General features: G+C 32.5%; 1 protein-coding gene across 18 annotated transcripts in view; it reads right to left on the bottom strand.

The window, feature by feature from the left end:
• SOX5 (SRY-box transcription factor 5) overlaps positions 1–25,934 on the bottom strand; it is a 1,270,393-nt gene that overhangs the window by 433,011 nt on the left and 811,448 nt on the right. For 4 of the 18 annotated variants that reach the window (XM_074194246.1, XM_074194248.1, XM_074194263.1 and 1 more), the window contains exon 1: positions 23,647–23,801. The exons of 10 other annotated variants lie outside the window; for them this stretch is intronic. In XM_074194246.1, coding sequence (XP_074050347.1) covers positions 23,647–23,684 — 38 coding nt within the window. In that variant the 5' untranslated portion in view covers positions 23,685–23,801. 4 more of the 18 variants (XM_074194247.1, XM_074194260.1, XM_074194262.1 and 1 more) reach the window with 4 other exon arrangements.

The following is a 25,934-nucleotide window of genomic DNA, read 5'->3' as shown; positions in this document are numbered from 1 at the left end:
AGGTTATATAAGCACTAAACAGCAGAACTGGGATTTGAATTCTGGTCTTTAGACTCCAAATCCAGGCCTTTTTCTATTATACCACATAAGTCTAATTGTATATTTACTTTCTCCTTATGAAAAGGTCTCCTATAAAGTTCTACACTGATACCTCATCTTGGCATGGAGATAACCCTGGTTTCTTGAAGGCTTACCACAGGTAAGTCCTGACAAACTAGAAAGGTGTTCATTATGGAACCTGTGATTATGGTTTTTACTTGAAGACCAGGCTAGCTAAATTTGGATAGGCTCATCACCAACATGGCTATAGGATAACAAATTTTTCAACCACAGCAATTCTCAAGCTACGTATATTAATAAATATGTTGTGATTGTGTTAATGGAAAGAGCAGTCATACCAACAAGATTACAGATCCCCAAGTACTAAAGAAAGCATGGAAAAGATACACTCCCTGTATATATATGACTAGAATAGTCAGGACAGTTAGTGGTTTGTAGCTTTCTTTTCATGCCCTTTCAAAGGGAAAGAAAGTTTAAATAGCGTCTGTACTGCCAAGGAATACTACTAAAAAAAAAATGGAGCAAGCAGAAATAGAAGCAGCATCGCAGACATAGCAGGTCAGATTGTGATTAAATTTGTATATTAAAAACCTCCTAATTCATGTCTATAACAGAATTCAAGTCATTTGTTCAGCAGTAGCACAAAGTTTACTCTAAAAGAGATGAGAAATAGGAGAAAGGCATAAAATAACATAGAAGATAATAACAAAACTAATAAATATGCACATACCATATAGCAAGTCAAAGGTACTCAGCATTGATGTTATAGAATAAATCAGTAAAAATTCTAAAGGAAATTTTTCTATAATCACATGATATTGCATACAAATAGAATTTGTCATAACCTTTGGACTTTTGTCCGGTAACATAAGGCAACACTGCTTTCCTTAGAATTAGAGGTCTTTGGAACATGTCTATCACAGTTATTTTCTATTTCATTTGTCAGCAAACTTTAATTTCAAAACAACAACAAAAATGAGCCTCCTCAGCTCCCTGAAAACCATGGAGGTAAAAACAAGAAATATTTCAAAGCAAGAAAGCAAACAGACTGTGAGGACTGAAACTCAGACCAGAGGCATCTGCTCTCCAACTCACACTCCCCACACCCACCCTTCCTTCTCATGATCGTACAGATTTTTCTAAGAGATATTGCCATTTAAGCTTTGTTTTTCCCTAAAATCTGGCAATACCTATCACTTCAGGCAAGGCAGCAAAGCCACAAACAGTATCCAAACCGGAAAACAGAAAAGCTGTTCAGTCTTTTTTTCCCCGCCAATCCATTACTTACTTATTTATTTTCCCTGAAGAAAAACTCCTCCGTTCTACTTAAAACTATACTCACTCACTTCCAAAGAAGACTAATTATACCATTAAAGCAAATACCATAGGACCGATTATTGTATGAAGGAATAAAGAAAGGTCTGGTCAAATAAACAAGGCAACTCCCTCTGGGCTTTCACTTTTAACAGAGGAAGAAGAATCTTATAACCCAGCTAGCCCTGATCTTCTTTTTTAAAAAATACCAAAGCAATCTTTGTTTTTCACTCTTTTCCAGGATCCCTCCTCTTTCCTTATCCTTTTTAATTGAGAGGCTGCCAACACAATTTCCCATTCACAACCTTCATGAGGGGAGAAGGGAAAAATATTAAGGAAGGAAAGACTGATAGGAAAGAAAAAACATAAAGAGGGAAGGTTAGAAGTAACTCCTTACTTTTGAATAAGGTAGATCGTTCAAGAACTAAGTACCGACTATCATGGCAGCATTGATTATAAATGCATCATCCAGAAAAGGTGACTATCATGAAGTACTTTTCTCTAAAGGTAAAGGTGATTTCCCCACTCATATTTTATATGGAATTTTCTTTTGCCCTTATTACATATTACCACACAACATTCTTATTTGAATATAAAATCTATCAACCCCTATGATGGTTGACAAGGACTGAAGATAGGATCTCTTATTTTCTTCTTTATATCCTAGAACTTAAATTTGCAATGTATATAGTAAGCATTTAATAAATGTTTATTTAATTGAAGATTTTGTCTACCTGTCTGTCTTTTTCATTTCTATTTCAGAGTCCTCCAGCTTTCTTTCAAGTGGAATGACAAAGGGGCAGTATGGTTTACTGGATAGAAAGCTGAATTTATGATTAGAAGACCAAATCCTGGCTCTGTAATTATGTTAGTTTGAAAAAGCCTGTCCGCTTTAGGACTCATTTCTAAAATGGAGATAAAACTTGTTGTAATAATCTTGTAGAGTTATCTGTGGGAGAGAAGTTTGTAAGTCTTTAAGAGCAATAGAAATATAAATTATTTTTATTTTTTACCTTGTTAATAGCTTAAGAACATATTTAGGGAACTATTTAAGATAACACTGTCATATTTTTATAGTTGTACAAGATGCCTATTTTACTTTCTTTTCTTCCTCTGGGATGAAACATATATATGTGTGTTTGTGTGTGTGTGTGTGTGTGTGTGTGTGTGTGTATGTTTTAAGTCCAAGTGAGTCTTTCAAATAATGTTACTTTTATCATAAATAAGGATAAAAAATCACTACTTATTAAAATGTGGAATATACTCAGATTAGGAAAATAGTATATATATTTGTTCTATCAGAAAAACAAAAAGATAATTCCAACCTATTTTGAGTATTTGATTATAAACTTTAACAGGAAACAGAAGAAAATATATGTTTAGAAGACCACTAAATATCTTTATTAGTTCTAGTAATTTTAATTTTAATTCTGTCACTTCTGCATGTGATTCTCAAATCTTTCTCAACCCTGACCTCATAAGCTACATGAATAACTTACTAGTCACTGTCACTTAGACAACACTCTTACTCCATTGAGTAGATAAACTAACCTAGTTTGCAATTTACTTAATGTTTACTATACACACTGTGTTACTGCTGTGCTTGTAAAATTAAAATGTTCAAACAGATCAGTGGTATAATTCTACTGAGGCATTCCACTTTCTTGGTGTGATTGGTCAATGTTTATTGTACTTGCATTGCCATTAAAAGGATATTCTAAAAGTATAAGATGAACTATATCAATAAATGGGCAATTAGTAATCTTTCAGAGGACCAAATAGGTTCTTTCACATACTTAAAAAGGAATCTCTGAGTTCATTTGTGACCTGATGAAGACATTAAGTGATACTCACTTGTATTGTATATAACCTTCCAGACCATCTGTTCCAAAGCTGAGATAACTCAGAGATGAGTGAACTAGAACACAGGTCTATTAACCCTTATGATGGTTGACAAGGACTGAAGATAGGATCTCTTATTTTTCTTCTTTATATGTCCTAGAATTTAAATTTGCAATGTATATAGTAAGCATTTAATAATCAACTCAGGGAGAGAGTGCCTAACTTTATAATATTATATCTGCAGTAAAGATGAATAGAAAAAAACCTCATGTATTAAGCAATTAGAATTAACAAATGAGGACAGATTTCCTATCAGAAAGTTAAAGAGCAAAAGAACTGACCAATGTCAATAATTCAGATTTAAAATGTTCAAGTCAAATATCATCATCTTCCCCCCAAAAGCTTGTTCCTCTTCTTAGCTTCTCTACTTCTGCTGATAACTCCACCATTTTTCTATTCAACTGGGATTGGAAATTTAGTAACTTCTGATTCTCTCCTCCTCACCTCTCACATAGACCTATTGTATCTACCTAAGCATTATTTCTCATATCTATACCTTCTTTTCTTGTTGTCTAGGTCTTTGTTATCTCTTATATAAACTATCTTAATGCCTTTCTCTATCATCTCCTTGGTAGAATTTCAAAGTTCCCACCTTGAAAAATTTTTTTTTATTTATTTACTTATTTATCAAAGAAAAACAAAACAAAATAAAATTCTCAGTTTAGCCTTCCATGCCATTTACAATCTGATTGCAATCTATTTCCCCAACTTTATTAGACTTCCTTTATCATGCATTCTCTTCATGAACTGGTTATTCTAGTCACAGCTGGATATTCACCATTACTGACCCTTACCCTGCCCTTAGAACCTGTGTACTTATGTAAAAAATAGTCTTTCATATCCACATGCAAAAATATTTATAGAAGCTCTTTTTATAGAGGCAAAGAATTGGAAATTGAAGAGATGCACATCAATTGGGAAATGGTTGAACAAATTGTTGTATATGAATATGATGGAGTACTATTTTTCTCTAAGAAATCATGAGGGGTGGAACTTCAGAAAGGCTTGGAAAGATGAATGCTGAGTGAACTGAGCAGAACCAGAAGTACATTGTGTGAATTAACAACAACATTGTGTGATGATCAGTTTTGAAGGACTTGCTCATCTCAGCAGTACAATAATCAAAGACAATTGTAAAGGACATGTGATAGAAAATACCATCCATAACTAGAAAAGGAAATATGGAGTCTGAATGCAGATCAAAGAATACTGCTTTCAGTTTTCATAATTTGTTTTGTTATACATTTTCCCCCTCTCGTAGCATTTTTTCTCCTTTTTGTTCAGATTTTTCTTTCATAACATGATAAATGTGGAAATATATTTATCATAGCTATATATATATATATATATATATATATATATATATATATATGAAACTTATATTAGATTGCTCTCTGTTAGGGGGAGGGAGAAAAATGTGAAATTCAAAACCATACAAAAATAATTGTTGAAAATTATCTTTGCATGTAGTGGGAAAAATAAATTAATAATAATCAAAAAGAAATAGTCTCTCACATCTGCCTGTTGAGTCCTTTTCTTTCAAGGCCTAGTTCAGATATTACCTTTTCCCTGATGCTTTTCCTGACTTTTCTAATCATATACAATTTTCTTCTTTATATGACTTTAAGACTATTCTATTTACATTTCTCACTGACACATATCATAACTTGTAACATGGTACACACAGATATATCTATATCTATCTATATCTATATCTATCTCTCTCTCTCTCTCTATCTATCTATCTCTATCATCTCTATCTCTAGCTCTAGCTCTAGCTCTATCATCTATATCTATATCTATCTTCTTCATTCAGGTTACTTTATAGTGTCTATGTGTTGTCCTCTCCCATAAGAATGTAAGCTGAGTGAGATGAATGATTACCTTGTTCGCTTGCATTTTTATTCTCAGGACTTAAGACAATACTTAGTATATCATAAGTGTTCAATCTTCTACACTATGAAATATGCTGCTCTTGTCCTATTAGGATGGGTTTTTCAGTGGGAAAGTAGCTTAAGATTGCTGAAAGCAATGAAAGACTTCTCAACTACAATTACACTCAAACTCTGCCTCACATTCAGTTGTAGTATCTGTTTCACTCAAAACATATTGATCTATTTATTCAATGGACTTGTGTTCATCCAACTTCATGCTAATGTAGATAATAGGCATTTTTCCATCCAGGGTTTGTCCTGTGGAGATGGTTTGAATGACCACTTCTGAGTAATCATGGATCTCTTTGAATAGATACTGAAACATTATCACCATTTTTTTTCAATCAGAAGCAAAATATCAAACAGTAGAACTACATGACTTAATCATTTATTATAGAGGGTCTTAAGGGGAAGCTACTCTTAAACAGTGGATAGAGCACCAGTTCTGGAGTCAGGAGAACCTGAGTTCAAATCTGGTCTCAGTATACTTGACACTTACTAGCAGTCACTTAAACCTGATTGCCTCCACTCCAGGGACATTTCCAGTCAACTGATTCATACCTGGCCACTGGACCCACTACATCTAGACTTAGCACAACACCCCCTCATTCAAAACCAAATCACATACATGTCATGGCTTCACCTTCCTGATGTCATGTCCTTCTTTGAGAACAAAGGACAAATATAAGCATCAGTATCATCATCACATATGGCATATTGGAAGTAATTTGAGAAAGAAAATGAAAATGCATAATACATTAAAAATGCTATTTTCTCTATAATTAGTATAATGCATAGTGTTTGCTTTGGATGGTAGCAGGTGACAGTAATAACTGTGTAATTGATTATGATTTCATTTCTTCATTTCATAAGCTATAAAATGATGGTATTCCTACATAGTCATTTTATTTAAGAATGGTGTCCAATAGGTTGATCTTCTCTTGTTGCTTCCAGAAATCAAAGTCTATGTCACAGTACTTAACTTTTATTTTAGCAAGGGTATGTTGTGCTACTTCTAATATATTAGCTTAAGGTTTAGACACATCAGATTCTTATAGAAGGATCAGTCTGTTATACTTCAATCAAAAGCAATCAATCATATGAACAAATCCTAAAAGTTGATATTTTTTATTGGATGAAGGCTAAACTGAATAGTATGTCTAACCTAAATGCATGAATTAGTATTGTATTAGTAGTATATGACCTACAATTGTTTTCTACTCATATGTAACATTGTCTATGCATTCATATTGCTTTATATTTTTGAAAAGTCATTAGAAATATCCTATAACTAAAGCAAAATATACTAATGCTAACAATAAGATGAATGGAATTTAATACTTTAATGTATAAAATTTATAAGTGAAGTTCTGATCTTGAAGCAAAGACATGCCTAAATAGTTTTTTTAATTACTTTTTCATAGACAAATATATTCATGGAAATATATAATTTTATTTTATTTTTTAAATTTTTTTTTAGGTTTTTGCAAGGCAAATGGGGTTAAGTGGCTTGCCCAAGGCCACACAGCTAGGTAATTATTAAGTGTCTGAGGTCGGATTTGAACCCAGGTACTCCTGACTTCAGGGCCAGTGCTCTATCCACTGCACCACCTAGCTGCCCCAGGAAATATATATTTTAATCAATGTTCTTCTGATAATTGTTTGCCCAATAAAGGCAACAATTATCGAAAGTGACAAGCAAAAGTTGCAATCTCTCAACTTAAAAATCTAGATACCAAAAAAATAACATTAGGTTATTTATATATTTAAATTACATTTATCTAGGACCATATTGGAATTATAAATCATAAGAATCTTAATTCAATAATAGATTATGGAAATAAACTCAAATTAAGTAGCAGGAAAATATGCTTCTGTTTATGGTGAAAAAATTTATTTTCATTCACACAAAGAAATTCCAAATTTGATAAGTCTAAATTTAAAATTAAAATTCTAACAATATTATTTCAATCATTCAATTCAATTATTTCAAAGTTTTGTTAGGACAAAAAGAAAATAGTTTAACATTATTGTGACCATATCTTTCTTCATATAGCAATATCCTTCTTTTATTTGTTTTTGCAAATCTGGATTTAAATGTGTGATTTTATGTGAAAATCTGACCAAAAGCTAAACAAAATAAAACAAAACAGAGCTTCCATTCAGAATTTTAATAAAATTAACTATGATGTACTCATACTCAGTGATTCCTATTCAGGCATAGACTATACATTTTAAAATCGTCACAAGCTGTGAAATTAAGTTTATATTGATTGGATTTCTCTCACAATTTTCTCTTAAAGTTAAAAGCATTTCAAATATGTTTCATGATTTAAATGACTATCAAATGTTAGTTAATATCTGAAAGCTTTATAAAGATAAATCAAGTTTTCTCAACTATTAAGTTGGTCTTTTTTCTCAGCATTTACCAATGTCTCCAAAAGAAAAAAAATGAAAACAAATCCCTTGACTCATAAAATTGTTTTTATCATGTTTTTGAAATTATATAATCAGATAAATGTCATTAAATATCATATAATATATGAAACACTGTTTATTATTAATAATTTTCAGTGCATATATATGTATATATATATTATATATATATATACATACATCTTTTCACCTGGGAATTCTAGTCTCTTCTAGAAAAAGTTTTAAAACAGTTACTGTATTTGTTTAAGAGTTGAAAAGTGGGACATAAGGCTACTTGTTTCAAACCAAGAGAAAATGTTACATTTAAAAAATTTTGTGGTAAGAAAAAAGACAGATTTTCATTTGGTCTCCATCAATGGGCAGGGCAACATCAACTTAACAGTTTAATCAAATTTACTCCCCCTGGCATGACTTGAGCCTTTCTATTTAATACTCATCATCCTCATTCCTCACATACAACCTCTCTTTTCAATTCAACATATTACCCATGCATTCTGGAGCTCCCCCCAAACCATATTGGACTGGAAGGTATTAAAAGTAAGTAAACCACCAATAAATGTAACTGCTTTACTTAGTCAAGTAGGGAGGTAGACAACATGCAGATAAAATGGCTAAATTGTTCAGAGTTGTGAAGCTGACTTTGTTCTCTAAACTTTCCAAGAACTCTGGTGGAAAGCTTCATTCTGAATTCAATCAATACCTTTTATGCTTTTTCTGAATATAGAAATTCAGAAATTTTGTTCTCTCCTCAAAATTCATTTTATTAATGCACCTAAGAAAAGTTCTATCAAAATAATGATGAATGTGATTTGCTGTTTTCTGCTTTAAAGGTCAAGCTAATGAAAACCTACAGAGGCATGTCCTCTGAAAGTTTATAGAAGAGTTAGAAAGGTAATTGATACTCTTCTATACTCTTGCAAAAGAGTAAGACCCATTACAGTCCCACTAGGGAACACTGCCCTGAAAAGACAATGCTTGGATCATGTGCTCAAATATTAAATGAAGCACATTTTTATATGTACATGCTTTTATCTAATTCCCAAAGCTTTTCATATCTCTTTAAGAAACTTGGATAAGTGGTAGTCACAGATACTATCAATTCAGGAGGGCAAGTTTTTGCTAAACTGGAGTATTTTGGAAAGAAGATATGTTTATTTTTGCTCTTGCTGCTATTGAATTAACCCACTCAATCCTATGACAATGAATTTGCCTTATTCATATAGGGCAGAAAGTTATTGAGCGTGACTATATAAGGTAAACAAATAAGTCAAGAAAGAATTTTATCTGTTTATGGAAAAAATTCTTAACAATAACTACAACCAAAAAAAAATACTTAAAATGAAACTGCCTGAACCATGTCACATCTTTCCTAATTGATGAACACTAAATTAAGAGGGTGATGACACATCGCTTTATACCATCAATAAAAGAGTCTATCTTCATTCACAAATATCCTAGAATTTCTGAAGCCAATTATGAATGACATAAAAATTTTAATATAATTTTGTGGAATAAGTCACATTAAATTAGGGTCATACATTGTATTATACCTCGACTCAAAATCTGCCAAGTAATCTTTTTATTTTCATATGAATTCATGGGAGATCATGATGTGTTATCATAAAGATATGAAAATTATCCCTTTATCACTGAAACTTGAAGTTTTTCATAGCACTTCAATTATCTACATTGAGCCAACTCATTGCAAGATAAGCTTCCAAAAAAACCTGATGTCACAAGATGGCATACTTAGACAAATATCCCATTATGAAAATCCAAAAATAGTTAACATACTTCAAGAATTCCAGCAGTAATACCTCCCCCTATCCCAAAATTAAAAAAAAAAAAACTTGCGGGTAAAGAGAAACCTATGTTTGAAGTCTGCCTCTAACCCTTATGAACACAATCAAGTCATTAAACTTTTCAGAGTGTATTTGCAATCTATAAAATTAGAAAAGTCACACCTGCAAAATCTATTTCATAGAACTAGTGTGAAAACTGAATGAAATAATTTATTGAATGCATGGTATAAATCTTAATACACAAATGTCAGCTGCTGCTGCTGTTTCAGCTGCTGCTGTTGATCGTAGTGGTGATGATGGGTGATAGAGTGATGAAGGTAATAGTGGTGGCAATATTTGCCCTCCATTCTCAAAGAAGACCATGACTTCAGGGAGGTGATGCCATGACAAGCACTTAAATTGAATGTGAGTGGGGGTGGGCTGTGCTAAGTCACCAGCCTCATTTTCTTCTTCAGAGTCATCTGGGTTCAGTGGCCAGAATGGATCAGAATGACTGGAGATAGGCATGGAAATGAGGCAATCAGGGTTAAGTGGCTTGCCCAATGTCACATCCCAGTAAGTGTCAAGTGTCTGACGCTGAATTTGAACACCCATCCTCCTGACTCCAAGGTCAGTGCCCTATCTACTCTTCCACTTAACATCAAGGTAATAAGAACTTCAAGTTAAAATTTAGGAGTAATAAATATCTTTCAAGGACAGTTTCAGGCAATTTTGGATAATGGAAATGCCATAAAACAATGTAGCTTTACCCAAAAAATTAATAGAAAATGATCTGGAGATTATTCACCCAGAGGTGTTTGACCTAAAAAGGCCTTAAAAAGGCATAATATCAAGGCCTTTCAGATTCTTTTGGATTCAAATGAACAGTATATTGAGAGAAACAAATGAGACAATAGGAAATAGGTTACAAAAGCTGAAAAAAAACTCTTCAAGCTGGAAATTTCTTCAGAACATTAAGATTTTTTAATCTACAATATCATATCATTTCAGAAAATATAAAAGAATAGAAGGAATGTTGAAATTAGTCAAAAGAAACTGTGGTTCATATTTTGCCTCTGGTTTTTATGTTGTTGGAGTGTTTTGCAAACTTTAAGGCATTGTGCTGCATAAATATAAATTATTATCATTAAAAGTGAACATACCTTTTCCCAGGTAAGTAATCTACTTAGTTCTTGTAAGCCTCACATAAACTTTCCTTTAAGTGATTGTTCTATCACTCCATAAAATTTGTAGAACCCGTTAAGAAATCTTTTGTTTCAACCACTAAATCTGTTGGTGATACAAAGAGCTAAAAATGCAAAAAAAAAATCAAAACTACTATCATCACTATTTTTTTTTAAAAAAGGCACAAGTTCTGACAGTAGCAGCTATTATGGTATTTTTCTGCACACCACTATTGCCAAGATCCTAGTTTGAATTTTTCTGACTCATACTACCAGAATGATAATATGGATTGAAATCTCAATTCTCTTCTCTCTGCAGATAGTTGTGGAGAGATGCTGAGGAGCATCTTTCCATGACAAATTGTCTAGTTCAAGTCTTTTCCATGGAGAATAAAGTTTAGTGTATGTTTGTGCAAAACACAGGACAAAATTTAGACAAGCCAAAAATTATGTTAAATGGATAAATCATATATCTTAACTGATTCTAATGACAGAAATTGTTTTTTTCTCTCAATATAACAATAATGGAATAGTATTCTCCTAGTTTAATACTATAAATTTAGATCAAATAGAAAAGTGTGAAATCCAGAAGTGATGCTGCTTCATTAACTTGCATGCTGATTTGACATGCTCCATAGTATACAGGCAACAGACTTGATGATACAACCCATTCCTATAAGCAAATAATATTTTATATCATAAACCATCTGGGGTTCTTATCCTCAGAGCCACTTGCCTAGAGTTGGCTGGTACATTGGATTATTCTGAGGTTCAGCAATAAGAATTATTTTATTAGCAAAATCTCACAATAAGAGGCTGGCATTCAAGACATTATGGAGGGAACAAAATTTTGGCTAAAGTACTTGTTTTCATTATTCAGCTGAAGAAAATCATTAGTTATACAAGCTTTCAAAACCCTATGGTTTTCTAAGTTACCAATAAAAGTGATACCATTCATAACCTGGACAGTAGTCTCTTTCATATATTGCCTATAGTCACAAACTTAAGTGCCAAGCAGATGGTTGAAATCTGTTTTGTATAAAATGTGTTTTTTTTAAAAACTGTGTTCTTTGTATTCATATTCAGGCCTAGGTTTTAGCCATCAAAACACTGGCACTGTGTCGATCATTAGCAGCATTTTAGACAACTGGCAACTAAGGTATTCACTGTTCTCCACACAATGTTCAGTTAATATTTCCCAGATGCATAATTAAGGCAAAAGATCATCTTCTTAAATTGGTATCAGCACTCTGGATGGCTTCTGGCTTTCAGCACATTATATCTGTGAAAAACAATTTCACATAAAAAAGTATTTTGTTCTTATTTTTAGTTTTGTTTTTCTGGATTTTTTGGTTTCCTTTGTATTCTTTTAAGGTTGCTTTTAAAAAAGAAAGGTATAGCTTTTGCCATCAGGTAAGCATCTATTTTGTTTTATAATTTCAGTTTTTAGGGTTTTTTGGTTAGATGTGTAACAATGCTGGAGTTTTAAGTTTAGTGTTCATAAATCAAGGCAGAGTCATCAATATTTTCATATTTGAGGCATAGCTATTACTTATATATTAAAAGAAAAATCATAATTTCTAATATATTCCATTATTTCTATAAACCAGGACTAGTGATAATATTCTCATTTAATTTAATAATCATAATCATAATAATTATTACCATTCAGCTTATTTATATACAGTGCTCTTCTAGGACCTAACAAACTAGACAGGTATATTTTAAATAGTTACTCAATGAAATTATTTTTAATCCCATAATTTTTTCTTTTAAAACATGTTAACTATTTTGCATTTGGTAAAAACACCATAATTCTAACAATTTGTACTAAGTGGCTTTCATCCAGAGATATATAAATATTTTGTAAATATTAATTAGCTATGTCTCATCTCTAGCATTAGGGGGTAAACTAGTATGTATGCCCATTTTATAGATGAATGGATGAAGAACAGAGAAGTTAAGTGACTTTCCCAACATGGTTTTAAATTTTTGGTTGAGAAATTGCAGGAACATATGCCATCCTTGTATAGCACTAGGTGCTAGATTATAAAATATATTAGCAGTAGGATGCCTTATTGGATGTTTTCCAGATTTTCTTTCTGTTTTAAAAGTAGGATTTTTGCACATTTTCTTTTGGACCTCATTTTAAATGCAGAATGGGTTCAATCTTTCAAAAAAATAAAAGTCCCTAGCTCAGTAGCAAAGGAAGAACATATATTTTTCTTTCTAATATTAAAAATGACATGAATAGTCAATAATTTTACAAATGAATTATGATATAAAAAATTAAGTTTAACATGAAGTCAATTTCAACCTTATTCCAAATGACCATGTAAATTATTGTTAATCACACCAATGCTTATATATGGGGACTTCAATATCTGATTATTCATCTGTAAAATGAGGGGGTTGGACTAAATGATCTGAAAGGTCTTTTTATGCTAAAAGCTCATACCCTTATTGCATTTGGAGAATATACACACATCTCCTTATATTCAAGGATCATGCTCATTATGCTATGAATACTACTAAAATGAATCCAGACTGTACCTTAATAATTCTATATATTATTATTATCATTTTAATAGTGTTAATTCACTTGCATGAAATGTTTTATGACAAGAAAATGCTACATTTTCTCATGTTTTCCTCACAACTTTATTAAGTAAATATAATGAGAGTATTAGTTTGCCTACTTTCTAGGTAAGAAAATTGAAACACAGGAAGGTTAGGTAATTTGCCTAAAGTCAGTAGATTGTAATAGTCAAAACTTGAACTCAGGTTGATTGAATTTACTAATGTATTTTTACTAAGTAGATGAACCAGTCATTCTGAGTTTTGTAATATTTCTTATAGATCATAATGCCCCTATCTAAAATTATCCTCTTAGGATATAGAGCTGTTATTAAGAAACATTTATTCCACATTATTTGTTGCTTTTTTCTTTTTTTTTATTGGCTGCATATTCTTTTTTCTCAAAAATTAGAACCACAAATTAGTCTTCTTACTGTCAATAATCTCCAATATTCAAAGGGTGTGCTACTTTCTAAAGTTTGTGTATGGCATGAACTTACGGTTTTCTTTCCCAATTGCTGAAGAAATTCACTTCAGCAGAACCAAGTTAATTTAATATTATATTTATCTAAATAAACAGAAAACTTATATGTATAAGTACCTATGTATATAGCACTTAGCACATGGCAAAGTGATATACACATAGTAGGTGCTTAAATATAGTTGCTACCTTGATGGTATACTGAATTGTTTGATATGATATACATGATTTTTTTTAATTATGAGAACAGGGCTATATCTTTTTTTTAATGTATAGGTACAGAACCCCAAGCACCCAGAATTCCATTTTGTTGAAGTGCTTTGCTCCTGGACAATAGTCCCCAATTAACATGAAATGGTTTGAAATGTAAATTCCTTGGCTGATTGTGGAAGTACTGCGCTTTTCACATTAAAAAAAAAAGAAATGTAAGCATTCTGACTGCTTTAGCAACAAAAAGCTGCATATTGCACAAACATTTTAGAAACTTAGAATTTTGGAACTAGAAGAGATCTTAGAACATAGTAACATAGGAACTTAGAGAGTATCTAGTCCAAATCCTTTTTATAGATGAAGATAGTCAAGTTCAGAGAGGAATAAAAAGGAGAAAAGTCTCAAACAATGAAAGGGTTTTTTTTAAGGAACAGCTACTTTTACAAGAAGGGAAAAACTCCATATAAATGTTTATATAATACAATAGAAAAATAATTCTATTTGGCATTGGACAACATGAACTAAAATAACTTTAAGGCAAATGACCCTCTCTGAGTATTTTTTTTAATATTTGTGAAATGGCAATAATAGTTAATAAATAAAACCATTAGCCTTGAAACTTTTTATATTAGATTCAGGGCTAAAACTCCAGATTTTTTGACTTTCCATTACACTGCCATTTCTACATTACATTATGTTGATATATATATATATATATATATATATATATACACACATATATATATACACATACATATATATATATAATATGTATTTATCTGACATATACCTAGTTTTCATTATGGTATATATAACTTATTGATCATATTAATATAATTAATGTTACTGACAGAAAAATAATCATCATATAAAATGTGCTTATGTTCTCTGGGGGAAATAGAACATTACAGGAAAGTTAATAACTTTTCATTTTAAGCACATATTTCCAATATTATATACTAAAAGTTTTATCTTAAGTATTTTAATTTTACTCAAGTATACTCTAATTTGGCTGAATACAAATTTTTGTTAAGAGATACATGCTTTAAGACCAATTTAGGTTTAGAAAAAATAAGATATTATTATTTCTGTAATTCATGTTTTATAGGTTTAGGAAGTAGAAGTTGAGTTTTATTTGTATGTAATGTTATTTGTATTGGTTGTGTGATTCAAGGTAAGGAACACTTAGAAGTCCAAAGAGACTTGGTTTTGAATCCCAATCCCAACACTTCATGATGTCGAGTAAGTCATATTAACTTATAAAACTCTGCTTTATCATATATGAAAATTTGAAAATAGGACTTTAATACTCACTACACAGAGTTCGTGAGAGGATCAAATAAGAACATGTATATATAAGATACTTTGTAAACTTGACATAACTGTAAGCATTAGTTGCCCCTATTTTCCTCTCATTAAAAACTTTGGATCTTTTGATCACATATTTTAGACTATTAGTTTGTCCTTTATAAATATATTCCCTGACTTTAAAAGATGCAGAATTTTATTTTAATATTCTTACAAAATGTCCTGGACTTTGATTCTTATAATTCTTTCATGGATAGAAAATATTTCATATTTATTAGACTCATTTTTTTATTTCTGTATTTATGTGAAAAATGCCTATCAAATATTCCATTCACTTTTCTAGAATTAGAACTTTGTATGTCAGTAGGCTTCAAGATACTTGTACTCTATAATCCTGAAAACTATAAAAATTTCAACTAATATTAGAGCATTGAAATAGAAAGGTACATTTCATTCAATCACAAAATTCCTTAATATACTTGATTTTCTGCCTTGTTGTTTATCTTAGTTTGATTAATGACACTTTGAGTTTTTATAAAAGCTTTCTTCTTAAGTCTTCCAAGCACCTTTCAAATATTATGTGATTAAATCGCATGATGTCGCTGTGAGAAAGATTACAAATAATGCAAAGCCAATTTATACATGCAGTCATTAAAATAGAGACTTCCTCAAGGTCAAAGATGAGTCAATGATAGAACCAGAAATAAAGTATTTCAATTTCCAATTCATTCTACTCTCTCCTAAAACTCTGTGATTCTTTACATGTCCTATGAGATCTTGAATATATATTTCTTATCCAGATTGCAAAACTAAGAGAGGAAAGTGATTAACACTAATTTTATATGACATTTCCATACAAATGATCTACTTCTTTCCTAAAACCTTGTGGAACTCAATAAGGAAAATAGTACAGTAAGAGAGGGACACAAAAGGCCACTAGGAAGGAAGGAAGGGGAAAAATATTTTGACTGTGCAAACTATTGTCGAAAGAACTCTAAGATAAGTTTCCAGGATGGATGGCAAGTAGAATACATTTATTTATCCATCTTAACACTTAATTACAAAAATGTTTTAAAATTTGATATTTAAGAAACCCATATCAGAAAAGGAACAAAGAATTAATAGAGTAGGTATGGTAAAGAATCTTGTTTTCATTTAGAATAATATTATGTGAAGATTGTAGCCCTATAAAATAATTTATTCTTAATTTTTAAAAATCAGAATATAAGGTACATCAAAAAGAGATTAATTACAGCTAGTCTGTAAATGGTAAAATATTTTATGAATTAGCATCAGACCATAAATCTATATGGAAAATAAATATTTCACCATATTTTGAAAAACTAAGCATATACCAACGTATCAAAATAATACTTATATAATCTAACATCTTTTTTTTTTTTAGTTATGATATAAAGGTAAAACACACAAGGGAGCTATAACCATTTAAATTACTACTTATAGACCCAGTTTCCTAACTGAGTAAATCTCCTTCTAGGACAGAAAAGAACTACTATGTATTCTTGGTCTCTTTGGTAAAACTAAAGATATTCTTAAAACCATCATTCAAACAAGGTAAACTGTTGAAAAAATGATTTTGTTAAATTTTAGCCCTGAGTTGTGAGGTTCATTTCTTTATATAAGATGCATTCACAGTAGACAGAGTACATTGAGGCAAAAATAGTCAGAGACTCATAAAATAAAATGAAGAACCCCATGCAACCACACAATAACATATTATGCCAAAGGTACCTCCCATATAATGCATGTATGCATGCGTGTGTATATATATATATATGTATGTATGTATCTGTGTATACATAGATCTGCATGGATGTTAAAGAAAACCATATCATTATATTCTTTATACATAGTTTAACATTCTTTTGCAATATTTTTAGTCTTTCAGAAAATAAGAACAGAAATAGAAATGCTGTTATATATGAAAGTTTCAGTGTTGTTTTTTTTTTCCCTGCCAGAAGCTTTTAGTTATAGTGTTACTCTTACCTACTATATGTGTTAACTCTGGCAGGTAGCCCTAATTTGTTGGTAGCCAAATTATTTTTGTCCCTGAGTATGAGAAATATCCAGAATATATGAATGAGACCCAAATTACTAATTTACACGCATCCTTATAACTACAATATACTAACATTCATTGATAACTGCATTCAGTTTAGCAAGAACTACACAGAGATACCACCTGCATTTCCTACATAAGGAAGAAGAGGAGAGAATACCTTTTCAACATCAAGTAGAATTTTGGTCCTTAGTGAAAAGGAAAACAAGTTTTTTTTTGAACACGCTTCACATTTCACTTAAAACAATACTCATACACACATTCATACATATACCTATAGATATACTATAGATCTACCTATAGTAGTTAAAAAACTAGAAGTTTTCAGACAAGTAAATATGATAGCACTATGTTATAGTTCCTTAAGATAATATGAGCAAAATAAATATCATCCTTTTACTTTGTGATCACCTATCCCATTTTCTGCTCAACTAAATTACATTCCCTCAGTTGTCAAGGAAAAGAGTGAGAAAAATGACCCAAGAACTACCTAGCCTTAGAATTTAGCCACTATCCCAAGGATTAAGCAGTATGAAAAGTATTACTGAATCCAAAGATAAGGAAAAAAGTAAAAGTACAATTATTATAGAATCAAGTGCCAGAGATATATTACTTTGATTAAAAAGAGAGAAATCTAAAATCCACTCAATCCAGTTTGAGTTTGGATAGATTTATTGTTCAAAGCTCATTTCAAGTGTCTATGAACAGTCACCAGCTTTTGTTTTTAATTTTACTTCTGTCATGTTTTATGGGTAAAAAAGTCATTACACCACCTTGTAACAGATTAATTACTTTCAAGCTGGGTGACAAAAGGGCATAATGACCGGAAAATTTTACAAAAGGAAAAGCAAAAGCATGTTGACAAGTTTATCAACAAACCTGGGCAAATCTCATGAAGTACAGATTAAGGTTCAGTGGTTCCAAACTGGCAGCATTCAAGTTGGGTTCATATTTGGGTTTTTTGTTTTGTTTGTTTTTTTAAACCACCTGTCCTAAAATGATATTGTTTATGCTAATTATCTTTGTTTATGCCACAATTCTGTTTGTTTACTACATTCTTTTAAAATACCATATCCCCATAAACAGTTCTCACCAGAATTCTTCTAGATCTTGTTCCTGTCTGGTCTTCCACAGTCCACTGAGTAGAATTGAATGCAACAGTGGAGGCGCGAAAGATTGGGAATAACTTTGAGTCTCTAACGACTCAGGCTGGCAAAGACTGGGAGTACGGCTGAGGTTTTACTCTCAGTCTCTAGAGGGAATGGATACTGAGTGGTGCTCAAAACAAACCCCTATTGGACAGTTAGAACTAGAAAACTAGAACTATTTCCTCTTGAGAGGAAATTCAGGACATATGAACTTACTTAGTAAAGATGAACAGGTAATACTGGTGATAGCTGAGAAGAGCTTACAGACTTGGGGACAGAGGGATAGGATTAATTAGAATCTGAAATGGTAAATGGTCAAAGTTATAATCAGCTTCAACTGTGACCTGTAGTCAGTGAATGCTGTCAAAAGGATATTAGGTATTCTATTAAACTTTCCAAGTATTAAAAGTAATTCAACAGTAACATATTTTTAAAGTTGTCTCACAAGTATCATCTGCCCAAGTGTATCTAGAGAGTAAAATTATTATTCAAATATAAGGAATTTAAAAAATGCATGAAAAATCTATAGCTATAAATATTTGCAGTTTGATTTTAGAGAAAGTATTTCTATTCTAATGGAAATGCCACTTAAAATTATGCAATGCTTTTTCACTTGATGCTACTATATGATATTTACATCAACTACATATGGACGATATCTGTACTAATAGAACAGAGCAGCTAGGTAATTTGACTTAAATTATAAGTAACTAACAAATTATGAAGGGGAAAAAGAAACTCCATCAGTTATAATTATTTACCTAGTTTGTAAATGGAGAGACATTCAACCTACATAATGTGCATTTTCAGCACACTATATAATCATTAGGTTGCTAAAAAAATGAATAGTGGGAAGAGTAAGCAATAAAAATCAGACTTTACCCATGGATGTAATTTCACATTCTAAATGCATTATGAATTTAATCCATTTGAAACAGTTCCCAACTCTATGGAAGAATAATGTGCTTAAGTAACAGAACAGGTCTTATTTGGCTCTCATGCAAGATGTATATACAGTTCTTAGCAAAAAAAACCTCCCTAAGAACAGGTAAAAATACTTTATCATGTGCTTATTATGTCTGTGGGCTCTGCAAAAATGAAAAGTAACAATGACCCTCACATATTTCTACATCTATCAAACTTATTGTACAATGAACACTATAAGATACTGCTTAATGTTTTAACTCTTAGATACTCTGAATGGTCACCCATAGCACAATCCTAACAAGCCCTTCATTTTCATCTCTTCTGAATTATTGCATTACAAACTTATAGCTCCATTCCACTCAGTAAATTATTTAAAAAATATAATATGTTACAGTCAACTTTTCCTTCATAAACAAATATAAGTTCATCAAATGAAATGAACAAAGCAGAATGCACTGGAAACATTTTCTGAATTTGAAATGAAAACTTTCCTTTGGATTCACTTTAGAGATTTCTCCTTTCTTCCTTGTGAACAAATTAGACATGTAAATCATTATACAAAATAAATAAGTTTACCTTAAAAATGGAAGATGAATTCTGAAATTCTGATGTCACTGGGCAAATTTTAAGTGATCTGAAAGTGTCCCTGAAGAGTTGTTCTATCATACTTAGCTATGAAATAGAAAATCATTTCCAAACAATATGTGATAGGACAAGCTACTTATTATAAAAGTTGCTAGAATATTTTAGTAAGAAATATAGTTGAAAGTGTTCTCATGAGGAAATGATTTTTCCTTTGGCCAAGTGTTGATAAAACATCAAGCTATAATGTATATGTAAAATGAATATTAGCTAAATCCATTTCTTATCCTCTCATCAGAGACATTTTGTCCTAAAGACATTCATTCCATATCTATCTATGTAAGCATTCTTCAGTCTGCACCCGTTTTGAAAGATATCACAGAATAGGTGACACCAAATGTTTAACCTGGTTTCATTTTTACCCTCCACAGACATTAATAAACACTTTCTTCTTAAGCAATCATTTCACACTTGATACTTAATTAAGCAGTAACATAACATAACAGAGGTAAAAGTGCAGTAACTTAGTTTCCAAACTGTTGCATGCTATATGTGTATGTATTTGTGTGTGTGTGTGTGTGTGTGTGTGTGTGTGTGTGTGTGTGTGTGTGTACAGGGTATATGGAGTATAAAAGAAGAATGGTATGCAAATATATGTATGACAGGATTAAATATTAATTTTTATTTATCGATATCACAAAAACATGGAAAGGTTATGATAGTTATTTTGGTAGCTCCTTGTATATTCAGAAATTTTAAAAGGATATACAGAGTCCTTAAAGAAACCAAAACAAGTCAGATTCGCTTTTATTTAATTATATGAACACATCTATAAGTCTACAAAGGTCTATATTGTGAGAGTTCCAGTATGTATTTAATATGATAGCTATTAACATACAGTGCATGCTGTCAATTATACTGACTCTAAGAAGTAAGACATAATAGGTCCTAATTGCCAATACTATTTCCAAGAATTCTTTAGCAATACTTCTCTGACACCTATCTCCATGTGGATTCTACATCATTTAGTTAGGAGACTGAATACTTGCAAATAAAAGCTAAAGGATCAAACTCACTTTGCTCTTCAGAAAAAGACTGTTCAGTTTGGTAAATTTTAAGTAAGTCCTGAAGAACAATTCTTAACAGCCTCTGCAATTGCTACCACTTTTGAATGAATTAACAATTGTTTAAATGACAGTCCTGACCATTTTCACCTCTAGAGTTGTTATCATAGCCGTATAGTGATCCAAATCAAACAGTTGTCATCTCCACATTTAACTTTTAATTGTACAGGTTGTAACTACACTGTAAAGTTTCAAAACAATATGGAGGTTTGGAGAACAATGAAACATAGTCGGAAATCTCTCAATGAAAATAGTCTAAGATGACATAACTTCTATTTCTAGTGTGAAAAAACTAAAAGCAAGTAACTTTGTTCACTTCAATGATCTATTTCCTAAGTTATTTTAGAATGCTTCTCTTATAGGTTCATGGGTGATTATTGATTTTTAAAAATCTCATATGGCAGATATTTGTGTTCACTATAAGGAATTTATATGGAAACAGTTACAAATAATCTAAAAAGCAGAAAAAATCCCAGCTGAACATATGTGGTAGTACAGTCATATTATGCATACATCCTTTGAATTTTCTTTTTTATAAGCGGAGATCGTCAGTACCACATGATATATACTACATCTATGATATTATGGATACATTTACCTGCATGTTCATAATATAAACAGCTGGTAATAAATATAAAGCTTTGGGATTGTATTATCAATTCTAATTAAGACCTCTTACATCATGGGATAACTTTAAAAAATATTTGAGTTGTTAATATTTTCAAATCTGTCAGCAAGAATACCAACACTATTGATTACCATTTGCTTATTTAACCAGTCAGTGAGAAGTGCATGTCCCTGAGTGATGGCAAAAATGAAACATGAGCCAGGAGTAAAATGTTAAGAGATTCTAGCTTTAGAATTTGGTGGTTGGGGTAGGAGTTTTAATTAACTCAAAATGAGATAATTGAAAAAAATACACAAATAAAGCTGACAGTGGTAACACTTGTCTAGATGTAGACATAGAATATAACCTTTTAATGTGCAACTATCTTTTATAAGAATCAATTTAGCTGGCTTGCAAATCAGATTGCCAGTATCATTTTCATAACATACAATTACAGTTAAGGAATATTATAGTTTAACTCTTACTCTGAACCACACAGGGAGATGCTACTCGAATTAGGAATGTATTTGCTACTTCAAATACTAATAATTTCTAGAATAAAAAAATCTGTTTCTGTAAAATAAAGCATTCTTCTGAAGTAAAATGTTAACATTTTAAAGAGTTACTAAATTGATGTGAGAAAATATCATAACACTTAAAGCCATTAAAGAAGTTCAGTCATTTAAATGAGGATATCTAGCCAATAAATCCCTCAGTGTGAAGAAAAAAGAAAGAAACTACTGCTAAAGTATATTTTGTGCTATTTTAATTTTCTCTGTAATTTCATATTCTGTACCCTAATATATAACCACATTCAAGATGTATTTTACTCTCAGCACTCTTTTTCATCTTCCAATACTCACTGATTTGGTACAATCTTAAAATGTTTTAATCTTTGTCTTTCTTTTTTCGCCTTTTCATATCAAATTCAGTCATTTGAGCGATGAACAGCTTGACTTAGCATATTTTTAACCAGCTGGTCTAGCACCTAGCTTGCATTGCATAGTCAGATACAACAAATGTTTATACAGAAGGTAGCTTTCATGAAAATGAAAAAAAATATAGCCTATGTATCATGCATCCTGTCTTATTTTAGATAAAAAAAATCACCAAAGAGAATGCAAAGTTTGAATTATTTTAAATGGCAAACAAGATCCTATTTATAGTTTTCTCCAAAATTTGAACTTGTGGTAGAGTAAGAATAAAGATTTTTTAAAAAATTACAGTATATATTAAGATGCACATGAAGAGGACTAACATCTTTGAAAACCCAACTCAACTTGAAATAATACAAAACTAAAGCAGCTAAAAATACTTTTCTCAATAGTAACAACTTAATTCCGAATACACATGCTTCTGTCTTGGCAAAAGAAGGAAACATCATAAATCAAAATTGTGCTTTCGACAGCCAGTGCAAAAAGTGTCCACTAAAACTTAGGAATCATCCCTGTTTAACTTTTTTGACACTTAAAAAAAAAGATCTCCTGATGGATTGTTGGGATGTTAACTTGAGTTTTTTTTAAATGCACACCCTTTTCCCTTATATCAACAAAAGGTCATGTGCTTTATGCAGCTACTTCCAAAGTTTTGCAGGAACTTAAAGCCTTAGTTCTAATCATCCTCAAATTCCTCTGTCATCCCAGAAATTATATCTGAGAAGAGATACTGAAAATGTGGGTGCTTTGCATTTAAAAAAAAGATTTAGAGAAAGAAAGGAAGAGGTGAGAGAGGTAAGATGCTTAATATTCATTAAAATCTCTTTTATAGGACCAAACGTAAAATCATCAATAGAAAGCTTGGGGACTTTGTAAATTCCTTCAATTTGATTCAGAAAACAACAAGAAGATCCAGCTAACATATAGAATCATATAAAAGCTTCTCCGGCAAGCATGCTTTTTAAAGAGCATCTCACAACTGATTCTAAGCCTGTAAAATGGGAGAGTTACACTTTCATATTTAAAAAAAATCCAAAACAAAACAACTCAACTCACCTTTCAAACTCCTGAGGTAAATCAGGGTCAGTTAGCATGCTGGAAAAGCACAATTTCCCTTTGTCACAGCAGCCACCTATGATCGTCTCCAACTGAACCTGTCAAGTGAGTCCAAACCCTCTAAACCAATTGATTCTCTCCTCTCCTCTCTTCTCTTCTTCCCCCCTCTCCCTCCCTCCCTCCCTCCCTCCCTCTCTCAATCTTCTCTCTCTCACTCTCTCTCTCTCTCTCTCTCTCTCTCTCTCTCTCTCTCTCTCTCTCTCTCTCCCCTCTCTTTCTTCTCTCTCTCTCTCTCTCTCTCTCTCTCTCTCTCTCTCTCTCTCTCTCTCTCTCTCTCTCTCTCTCTCTCTCTCTCTCTCCTCTCTCCAATCTCTTCCTCTCTCTCCCCTTCTCCCTCCCTCTCCCTCTCCCTCTCCCTCTCTGTGAACTAGGACTCCTTGACCAGTCTCTTAAAGGGGTAGCACACTTAGCGGCACACAGTATTTAGAAAGCTTCCCCCACAGCTGAGCCGCACGCTGCGGCTGCTAGGCACTAGACAACCTCAGGGTGCCTGTCCTTTCCTTTTAATTCTATCATCCAGTCATCAGAGAATGTGAGAAGTCAACTCATTTAACATCCTCCATACACTCTCCCCCATTAATAAAATGCATATACAAATAATATTCATCAAGAAAACTGTATTAGCGTTGGATTAAAAAAGAATCTATATGAACAACCTCCCGTTTAAACTGCAGTTATTAACTAATTAAAGCGAAACCAACGGAAATGTTAGCAGTAGTATTTTTACACGTCCATTTCTCCTTATCCCCCCCTTCTAGGCTTTCTCTTTGCCCGAACACACGGAAGCACACTCACACACACTCACACACACATACACACACAACAATCAGGCATTGTTCTGAGGGAAGAAAAGCAACTTTGACAGATTGAAATATAGCAGAGGCCCCTTCAAGGAAACCTGTAAACAACTTGTCACTCACTCTGTCCGTCTCACTGTTAGCTCTTGGTTTCCACAAAGTGGTGCGAATGTCCTGGCAACACAGCCAAAGTTTCCTCAGCTCCAAACTCCATAAAACATCAGTGCTATGTGAAGGGGAATAGGTATCCACATCCCAAAATACCACACGTGAAACAAAACAAAAATCACCCCCTATCCTCCTAAATAGTAAGAACTTTTGATTTGTTCTGATGTGGGGTTGCTGAAGGAGGGAGTAGTTGAGAGGAGGGAACAGGACTAAGTCCCTTAGCTGTGAATCTCTTTAATTTCCTCTGCCCAGGCAGCCACAGATAACAAGGTGGACAAACTATGGTTTTACAGATTCTAAGCTGGCTGGCAGAGAACAGCCTCCATAGCAGTTCCAATTATCTAGATAAAAATCTGGCAGATGAGGAAGGTAATCAGGTAATGTACCTTTGACATGAAATGACAGAGGCACATAACACACACACACACACACACGCACACACACACACACACACTACACACACACACACACACACACACACACACACACACACGGAGAGATAGTGACTATCCTCGTGTTCTGCAGCATCTGGTCAGAGTAAGCACACCCTCACAAACATAAGACTGTTCATTCTCTCTCTCTCTCTCTCTCTCTCTCTCTCTCTCTCTCTCTCTCTCTCTCTCTCTCTCTCTCTCCTTCCTTCTCTCTTCTCTCCTTCTCTCCCTTCCCTTCTCTCCCTCCACTCCTACTGGGAGGGTTCATTCTGCACAAAAGGCTACATTACAGAGTCCGCCCCAATAAGGGAAAGAGAGAAAAAAAAAGCCTTCCATTGTTGAGAGGGCAGGTCAGTTGATTAGATTTTCTGTGGAGAATTCCACGAGGAAATTCCCTTCAAAGCCGAAGTGATTAACTGGGGGCTATTCTGGAAATGGAGCAGACAATGGCTCAATAGTCTGCACAGCCAATGTCCAGGCTGGCACTGAACTCACTTTAAAAAAAATAAAAGCCAGACTCCCTGTTCTTTTCCACCAACCCCCCCCACCCCCACTCCTTCCAACTTCCCCTCCCAATTCCTTTTATTTTGCAGCTGGACAACATTAAGGGCCTTTAAAACCACAAGGGTTGACCCCACAGTGGTTTGATTAGGTCCCACTTTTTTTTCCTGGCGACAGGCAGACAGCAAGTTTACTTTTTTAGACATACACAATGACACACGCACATTCACATACCCCTTAAAATAGAAGCTATCGTTTTTTTAGTCATTTTATACTGGATAGATTTATTTTTTAATTCCCACTTTCTATAAGCTATTGATATCATTAA

Source organism: Macrotis lagotis, chromosome 7, assembly GCF_037893015.1.
Source record: "Macrotis lagotis isolate mMagLag1 chromosome 7, bilby.v1.9.chrom.fasta, whole genome shotgun sequence".
NCBI lineage: Eukaryota > Metazoa > Chordata > Mammalia > Peramelemorphia > Peramelidae > Macrotis > Macrotis lagotis.
The sequence above is the reverse complement of the archived record's forward strand: the minus strand, read 5'-3'. Positions and strand labels throughout refer to the sequence as shown.